Consider the following 9,909-nt stretch of genomic DNA (forward strand, 5'->3'; position numbering starts at 1 on the left):
GGAAAGGAATAGAGGGACAGAGAGAAAGGGTGAGGGCTGGAAGCTTACAGGCAGAGGCAAACTGAGGGGAACAATGCTAAATACTTTAAAAAATAAATATCTGGGTCATCTCTAGCATGTAGGGTCAAGGTTTGCCTCCAAGCTTACAGATCAGCAGGAACCCGGGCATCCTGCACCCCGAGGTGAGGGCCTGGGACACTCTGCAATCTGATCCTCACTGCGTTTGCCACCTCTGCCCAGTGGTCCAGTTCTTCCAGTTGGAAGAAGCTGGGCTCTCCTGCTTCAAGTCCTCCTGACCCTCCTTTGTCATGAGAGGATGGGATAGGCTCTTCTCAGACCTTGTCAGCCAGGATACTGTTACATTGCCAAAGAGCACAGCAGGGAGGTGGGAGAGAGCGGAGAGTTACAAAGTACAGAGCCAGGAAAGACAATGGCAGCCTGGGTCTCTGGACCAAAGACCCTTCAAAACTACTGCAGCGTCCGGTCAGTCCTCACGTGATGCAGACTACCTCCTTGGAGGGTGACGCACACTTGTACTCCAGCTCTGCACGCGCAGAGCTTTGCTTCTTGCGCACGTGACAGAGAAGCGCCAAAAGCGCCACCACCAGGGACAGGCTGGCAATGGAGATGCCAATGAGCACGCCAGAATGCACTGGCCTTGCAGAAGGGGGACCTGTCGGAGAGCTCGGCGTCGGACTGACTGGGGGCTCCCCAGACCCGCCGTCTTCACTGTCTTTATTAACAGGGATAATGGGGTCACAGTCCTGGCTAACCTGGCCAGCAAGGGCTGTGTTAGGCCCACAGATGCACTCATAGGAGCCTGGAAGGTTTCGACACTCACTGGAGGCGCATAGGCCGGAACTGCACTCGTCAATGTCCTCGCAGATGAAGCCCTCGTCGAGAATGAAGCCTTCAGGGCATTCACAAAGTTCAGGGGTGTTAGGGTCACAGTCCGCCGGGCATGAAGTCTTATTGCAGAACAATTCGCACCTGTGCGGTTCGTTGGGCTTGGGTGCGAAGCCCTCAGCACAGATGCAACGGAAGTCCGTGGAGCCCACCGGCTCGCACTGAAAGTCGCAGTTGTTTCCGAAGCATGGATCCGGAGGCTCCACGCACTCTCCATCCACCAGTTCAAAGCCTTCATAGCAGAAACATTCGAAGCCTCCCTCGGTGTTGACACAGCGCTGCGGGCACGGATTGGGCCCCTGCTTACAGTCATCCACGTCCTCGCACCGGTGTCCGTCCGCTGCCAACTTATAGCCTGTCTCGCACATACAGGAATAAGAGCCTGTCACATTCGGGTTGACGACGCAAAAATGCTCACAGAGGTCGTGGCACGATTGCACCACAGGCTTTGCGCACGAACGCCCATCGGTCTGCAGCTCCTGGTCACTGGGGCAGAGGCATCTGGGTCCATTGGTGCTCCAGTTGCAAAAGTACTCGCAGCCACCTTTCTCCACGCTGCAGTTCCAGGCTCCTATCGCTTCCCGAGTCCAGCGTCCCTCTGAAGTTCCGGGCGGGGCCCTGCACACCAGCTCCAAGCCAAGGGGCGCCACCTCCACGGAGCTGCCTACTGGCAGCGTCTGAAAGTCCGCACCACTGACCCCGAACGGGGTGTGGTAGGTGCTAGAGAGGTGAACAGCCTCGGTTTCTCGGAGATCCACTGCCAGGGGCCTGCAGGACGCTGTGAAGTAGAACTCGCAGAGGAAGCCCTTGGCCTCGGTCTCGCAAGGCTGCTCTTCCCAGGCCGGCTCTCCCGGTGCAGCCTCTGTTGCCACCGAGACCGTGACGCACAGGGGGCCGCAAAGTTGAGTTGCCTGGTCCTTGGGCCGCGCCCACCTGCTGTAACTGGTGTGGTTGTCTCCGGTAACCCACTGGAAGCCGCGCAGGGGCCCGAGAGTCACCGGGTCGCCACAGCCCTGCGGGAGCTGTAAGCCGATCCAGGGTTGTAAGTCCATACTACTGCCGTGGCTCAGAAGAAGGGAAATGACATCGGCAGCCACTGAAGAGCGCACTGTCATCAGATGTCCTTGCAGGCTTTCGCAGGCCCGGCTGGCAGCGGAGAAGGTCACGGGGCCCTGGAAAAGCGCGAAGCACTCGTGCTCCACGCACTGACTGCCTTTGGACTGCAGCTCGGCTAATGCGGAGATCCCCAGGCCAGCTGGAGCCAGCACACCCAGAAGAAGAACACCAAGCATGCTGTCCAGGGGTGCAGCGTACAAGCTCCGGGGAAAACGCTAGCTCTGCGACGGCGCAGGCACCCAGCCCTCGTAGAGAGGTTTCGGACGCCTGTGGCGACGGCAGCTAGCCTCTGTCCTAGCCTAGACGTTTCTAGCCCAGGCTCTGAGTCCTCGGGAGGCAGCCTCTGACATGCCACTCAGCTGAGGCTCCAGTTTATAAATGCGCGGCCCTCCCTCTCTGGTCGTTCGGGAAAAGGAAGGAAGTGCCTGGTGGGAAGGGCTGATGCTGCATTCTCGGATTACTAGGTTATCCCGTCGCTTTGTGCCCGCCCTCCAGCCTAGGATCACCTCTGCTCCAAGAGTAAAACTCCGCCAAGGCGCTGGGAAGTCCTCTGGGGCGCTGCCGGCAGGCGCTACTAGAGAACAGAAGTGTGTCAGCAGGCGACAGTTCCCATCCCGACACTCCTGTGTAGCCTGCAGGTAGCTCGTCTTTAAATCCTTACACACACACACACACACACACACACACACACACACACACACACACACTTCCTCATAGAAGAAACTAGACTTTGAAGGATGGTCTGGGGCAGGAAAGAAAAAAAGGAAGAGTCGGGTAGAGGGTGTCTGAAACAAGCAAGGCACTGGCTGGGAGGGGTTAGCAAAAAGCAAGACAAACAGGCGTAATTGACTGTTAAGGGAGAACAAGCCGCATCCAAGATCGCGGCTCTGGAAGACTGGCTGCTCTGACAACGCTGAGGGTTAGGTCCCAGAGGACCTTAGAAGAGGCCAAGGAAACGACATCAGGGCAGCAAGAGAAAAGACTGGCCCAATAACCCCAAACCCTCCTCTTCCCTCCACTCTGACAAGCAATTGCCAGTTCCTGGGCAGGTATCGCCAAAGCCAGAGAAAGTCGTGCGAGTTCTGTGTGAGCTCAGAGATCACTGCTCACCTTCTCAGTCCAATTCCTGCAGAACCCCATGGGGAGGGTGTGTTGCACTGCTTTGTTCTGGCTTTGTTTTGTTTGTTTTGTTTTCCTCCGAGCCCGTCTTGCACCCCTCAACGGAACTGGCTAGAGACCGCCACAAGGAGGCGACGTGAGCTACAACGGAGCCTATTTGGTTCCTTTTGAGGTGGTCATTTCCATCCCCATTCATTCCATTTGCTCGCAAAGGGCATTAAAGAGGAGGGGTCCTATGTGCCGGGTAGCTGTGAGGAGCGGATGGGAGCCTGTCACTTAGGACTTTTCATCTGCTTAAGCACTCACCAAGAATACGGAGGCCTGGGTCCAAATCAAAGCCTAGACACACACACACACCCGACTCCCCCATCCTTCACCCCTACCCCAAGCCCTACCCTCCACGGCCGTCACTTCCACTTAACTGCCAGAAGGAGGCGCTGTTGAACTCTAGAACAATCTGAGCACAGTAAAGCATTTCAATTGCTACTAAGAAGAGCACGGGCTGCCTGGAACTTAGCCTGAGGTTAGGAAATTCGGCTGTGGGAAGCCCCGTGGCGTAGTTTTCACGGCTTACAAACGACTTTAACTTCGCTGGTCCAGTACAGCTCGGACTTTAGATGAGACCAGAAGGGTGCGGTGGCCTCACAGGGGGGTAAAACGTGCCCAGACGGACTCGTGACCAACAGGGTGGGATGAAAGCGTTGAAACTGTAAAAAGAAGCAAGTGGGACATCCTAGGTCTAACTTAACCCATGCGAGACTTGGGCTATATCAAGCCAGAACTGGGTTGAACTTTTCTTTATTGGGCCAAAGCTGCTTCGATTCTCAGTGAAGAAAACTCCAGAGCTGCTAACGGGTGCCAAGCTTGTAAGCTCTGGGAATGAGTTGGCAGCTGGGCCTGTCATAGGTCCTGGGGAAAAGAAAGGGATGGCCAGGGTATGAGCGATGAGGATGAGGGTGGCCTTTAGTGAAGGAGGCCGCTCTCTGATGTGGGGTGGGACGACCTCCAGCGGCAGGGGCTTTTCTTGGAGTAATCATCCATCTCTGAACTTCTCCTGGTATCGTGAACATAATCCAATCTTCTGCCGGGAGCCTGCAGAGGGAATTTCCCACCAAGGGTCCTCCAGTCCATTTTTGTTCTGAGTCACCATTGGAGCCACGCCCTTTGAAAACCACCTTCCCATCCTTTGTCTCGGGCTTTGTCAGTTTCTTTCTTGTCCCCGTCCACTGTCAAACTTTATTGATCCTGATTTTACAATCTATGTAGAGGCAACTGTTTTCCAAACTCTGTTCCTGGCTTCTTCTACTCTCGCCTATTTCTCATCCCGTGCCACTTGGATCCTCACACTCCCTCAGGGTCACTCAGCATAGACTCAGAGAGGCCTGAGCTCCTTTCTGCCACTTCCTCACTGAAGGGACTTATCCCTGGGTTTCCATTCCATGCTCACAAGTAAGGGAGTTTGCATTCAAGAATACTGGCCTGGGATTTGGAGCCAGAACCCGCACTCCACCTCCTCACATACCTCAGTGACCAGTGTACTTCTGGTAATTTAAAGTACAGGCTTTGGGAGCTAAATAGGTTGGGCTTGACTCCTCTACCATTTACAAGACTTTTCTTTTTGACTTTAGGGTTTTTGTAAGTAGCTTGACGCTTCTCTGGCCTCGCCGTGCCTCAGTTTCCACAGCTGGATGATGAGACTAGTCCCTGGAAAAGCACTGTGAGAGTTGAATAGGCTGTGTGTGTAAAGCATTTACTAACCCTGAGCTCTAATGAACTCTCAAATTTTAGCTAAAAAACAATCACACATTTCCCTGGAATTTGAGTCCAGCCACTAATTGCTTCCAGTGCTCAGCATGGTTCTGGGTCCTTACTAGAAAGTGACTGTCTACTGGATTAAATTTAGTGCAGCCAAGCATTTTTGCAACTATAACAATAAGTGTGTGTGTGTGTGTGTGTGTGTGTGTGTGTGAGAGAGAGAGAGAGAGAGAGAGAGAGAGAGAGAGAGAGAGAGAACAAAGGAGGCATAAGGACACAACACAAGATGTCCAATGATATAGGACTTAGGGATCCACTCCGCACTAGACACATCACTGTTAAATTCCCTTTTTAAAATTTTTATTCACTTGCATCCTGCTCAGAGCCTCCTTCCTCCTCCCCTCCTGATTCCATCCTTCCTCCTCCCTCGTTCCCCTATACCCCCTCCCCTACTCCTCAGAAAAGGGGAGACCACCCCAACCTACTCCAGCACTTCAAGTTGCATCAGGGCTGAGAACATCTTCTTCCCCTGTGGCCCAGGGGAAGTGATTAAAAAGCAGGCAACAGAGTGCATGTAAGAAACAGGCCCTGCTCCCCTTACTAGGGGATCCACATGGGCCCTAGCTGCCCATCTGCTACATCTGTGTAGGGGACCCAGGTCCAGTCCATGCATGGTCCTTGGTTGGTTTCAGTCTCCACAAGCCCCTCTGGGGCCTTGTTAGTTGGCTCTGCTGGTCTTCTTGTGGAGCTCCTGTCCCCTCCTGGTCCTTCTATCCTTCCCTTCACTTTTCTACAAGACTCCCTATGCTTCATCCAGTGTTTTGCTGTGAGTCTCAGCATCTGTTTCAATATATTGCTGGTTGGAGCCTTGCAAGGGACAGCTATCCTAGGCTCCTGTCTTCAAGCATAGCAGAATATCATTAATAGTGTCAAGGGTTGGCTCTCTCCCATGGGGTAGGTCTCAGGTTAGGCCAGGCATTGGTTGCACATTCCCTCAATCTCTGCTCTATATTTATATCTGCACATCTTGTAGGGGAAATTTGTGGTCAAAGTTATACATGGGTGTATGCTCACTTACAAGTGGATTTTAGAAATATAGTACAGGATAAACCTACTGCAATTCACAGACCCAAAGAAGATAAGTAACAAGGAGGACCCAAGGAAGGATGCTTAAATTTCACTCAGAAGGGAAAATAGAATAGATAAAAGAAGCAGGAAGCGGTGAAGAGAAGGGACAAGGTTACAATTGGAGAGGGATTGTGTCGAGATATGAGGGTGGAGATCAGACCTGGAGAGAGCATGGGGGCCGGGTGGGGGAGTCATCGCATAGAGGACAGAGGGCCTGCAGAGAAAAGAGAAGCAATAGGTGGGGACATTTCTGTGGCAAGCTGGAGACCTAAGACAGGGTAGGCTTCTGGAAAAACATGGGGGTAACTCTAGCTGATACTCCGAGTAGCAGGGGTCATAGAGACTGAAGAGGACACTCTCTAACTAGACAGGACTCCTAGCGGAGGGAGGGAACACCAAACCACCTACAAAAAAATTGACATAAACTCCTCTTTTTCCAGATGTGGAAACCAAAAACCAACGAGAATGGTTAACCCCCAAAGTCGGACAGCTAGTATTGTGAAATGAGTTACCAGACTGTTTGCATAAGAGATCTATAGTGTGGAAGACATCTGAAGCCTTAATTTGTAACATGTTGATTATTTTGACTCCGTTTCTTAAATATTTAACTTTTAGACACACCCACAGAGGTACAATATCTAGTGTATAGAAGGTTGTGAACTTTCTGTAGAAGAAACATGACAAGTTGCCTGATAGGGAAGAGACTTTAGACATCTCTACCAAACGCAGATATAGTTGAAATAGACTCAGTTGAAAGCTGAGTCCAGAGTCAGAATGAGGCTTTCAAAGGCATTTCATGAAGCCCATCCCCACCTCCACATTTTATAAGCTATTACTACCAGGATACAGACAAAATCTCTAAGCGTCTGTGGCTATGCAGCAATATATCAACTCATAGGTAGAGGAAGTAAACACTATTTCAGAAAATAGCAACCATCGGCATGTTTACAACAAAGTGAACATTTGGCTAAGTTCTGGCTATTACTCTAGCTTTCTAAGAAACAAGATATATCCAAACAATCTTTTATCAGTCCACTGTAAATTAATATATGTTGCATCTGAGAAATATGTGCAATAATACCACACTTACTAGTAAAAGGTTAAAAATGTCCCCCTCTATGATCATGAGCAAAACAAGCATGTCTGAGCTTAACATTTCCACTCTGCTGTACTGCGGTAACAGATGAATTCACATGTTGTGGTATGTCGATAAATATACAAAGACAATTGGATTTCTGTATAGCAACAAAACAAGAGTGGGGAAAGGCTTTGAACTCATTGGCACTGAGGACAACTTTCTGAACAGAACACCAAATAGCTCATCAGTTAATAAATAGGACCTCATGAAACTGAAAAGATTCTGTAAGGCAAAGGACACTGTCAACAGAAGAAAACGACAGCTTACAGACTGGGAGAAAATCTTCTCCAACCCTACATCTGACAAAGGGCTAATATCCAAAATACATGAAGAACTCAAGAAATTAAACACAACAAAACCAAATATTCCAAATTATAAAACAAGGTACAGAGCCAAACAGAGAATTCTTAACAGAGGAAAATTGAATGGCCAAGAAACACTTAAAGAAATGCTCAAAGTGCCCCTATTCTTCAGAAAAATGCAAACCAAAACATCTGAGATTCCATCTTACACATATCAGAATGGCAAAGATCAAAAACTCAAGTAACAGCACATGCTGGTGAGGAGGTGGAGAAAGGGGAACACTCCTCCACTGGTGGTGGGAGTGTAAACTTGTACAGCCACTTTGGAAATCAATCTGGCACTTTCTCAGGAAATTGGGAATAGCTCTACCTCAAGACCCAGCCATACCGCTCCTGGACATATACCCAAAAGATGCTCCACCATACAAAAAGGACATTTGTTCAACTATGTTCATAGCAACTTTATTCCTAATAGCCAGACTATGGAAACAACCAAAGAATAGATAAAGAAACTGGTACATTTACACAATGGAATACTACTCAGCTATTAAAAGCAAGGAAATCGTGAGGTTTGCAGGCAAATAGATGGAATTAGAAATGATCATCCTGAGTGAGGTAACCCAGACCCAGAAAAACATGCATGGTATATAGCTACTTATAAGCAGATATTAACCATACTACAGTACACAGACCTAAAGAAACTAAATAACAAGGAGGATCCAAGGAAGAATGCTTAATTCTCATTCAGAAAGACAAATAGAAAAGATGCCTTTGAGACTCACAGCTAATCTTTGGGGTAAAGCACAGGGAATCTAATGAAAAAGTTGGGGAATAGAAGGACCTGGAGGGGTCAGGAGCTCCACAAGGAGACCAATGGAGCCAACAAATCTGGGCAGAGGAAGGGGATGCTGCAGAGACTGATGCACCAACCAAGGACCTGCATAGAGAAGATTTAGATCCTCTGCTCAGATGTAGTAGATAAGCAGCACAGTCTCCTTGTGGGTCCCATAATATGGGGAGCAGAGACTACTTCTGACATGGACTCTGGTCCCCATACACTGATCACTTCTCCCTGGCAGAGCGGCCTTGCAAGACCACAGAAGAAAAGGATGCAGGCAGTCCGGATGAGACTTAGTAGGCTGAAGTCATATGTTAGGGGAGGAGGGCTCCTCTTTCTGATGAATAAGTGGGGGAGGGAGGGAGAGGGAGCAAGGGTGGGGCCAGGAGGCAACAAGGGAATGGGCTACAACTGGGATGTAAAATGAACAGATTTTTAAAAATCAGACTCCTGGCTGCTCTTCCAGAGGCACTTGAGTTCAATTCTCAGCATCCACAGGACAGTTTTAAACTAGCTGTAGCTCCAGTTCCAGGGTATTAAATGTTTTCTCTCTTGTGGCTTCTGTTGGCATCAGTCATAAACACGGTGCACACAGACATACATATAGGCAAAACACACATACAAATACAAGTAATAATTTTTAAAAGAATAATCTCTTCAACAAGCGATGCTGGGTGAACTAGAAGGCTACATACGGTAGGACTCTACATCACACCATATCCAAAAGTTAATGAAAAATAGTTTTTAAAAACCTAAATGAGAACACTTACACTAGAAAACCTATAGACGAAAATACATGTGGAAATCTTCATAAAGTCTGTGATTTGGCAATGATTTGTTGGACATGACATCAAAAACACAAGCAACAAAGGAAAATGCTAACTGGACACGACTGAAGTTAAATCTTGTATTTCACAGCAAACAGGCACCCACACATTGGATGAAAATATTTACAAGTCAAAACTGATAAAAAATAATAATTTTCCAAAGACTATGTAGGGAGCTATTAAAAGGCAAAAATAACACAGCTAACTCAACTACAATATAGACAAAGGGTATGACAAGACAATTGTCTGAAACAAATGATCCACAAGCACATGAAAAGATGCTCCACAGCACCAGCAGAAAGATAGATACAAATTAAAATTACAGTGAGACATCTCTTCACACTGCATAAAGATGGTTGCTATTAAAATCGCAGGTAGTAAATGTAGAGGAAGATGGTGAGAGATGAGAACCTGTATGCAAGTGGGAGTGGAAAGGGGCAGCGGTGAAGGGGCTGCTTTGGGAGGTAGGTGGCAGTCCCTCAAGTTGTGAATACATCTCCAAATAAAACTTATACATCCGTGTTTATAACCATATCGTTATTGATAACTAATTAGTACAAAGAACCCAAACACCTACAGACAGATGACTGGGTGGATGCAAAGTGGGACGTGGGTTCCTGGGACAGTTCTTGGCAATAGAAAGGCGCGGAGGGCTGACTTACGCTATGACAGGGGATAAGCTTTGAAAATGGTGTGCCAAATAAAAGATGCCATCCACAAATAACCACATAGCGAATGGTTCCATTTTCATGAAATTCCATATATGTTTGCTAATTCCTA

The 9,909-nt window shown here is 48.6% G+C and overlaps 1 protein-coding gene across 1 annotated transcript; it reads right to left on the reverse strand.

Moving 5' to 3' along the window:
- Nucleotides 1–2,614, reverse strand: Thbd (thrombomodulin). Its single transcript, XM_051144789.1, has one exon. The coding sequence runs from the start codon at nucleotides 2,196–2,198 to the stop codon at nucleotides 492–494; it is 1,707 nt and encodes a 568-aa protein (XP_051000746.1). The 5' UTR covers nucleotides 2,199–2,614; the 3' UTR covers nucleotides 1–491.
- Between the last annotated feature and the right edge of the window lie 7,295 nt (nucleotides 2,615–9,909).

This window comes from Acomys russatus, chromosome 4 (genome assembly GCF_903995435.1).
Source record: "Acomys russatus chromosome 4, mAcoRus1.1, whole genome shotgun sequence".
Taxonomy (NCBI): domain Eukaryota; kingdom Metazoa; phylum Chordata; class Mammalia; order Rodentia; family Muridae; genus Acomys; species Acomys russatus.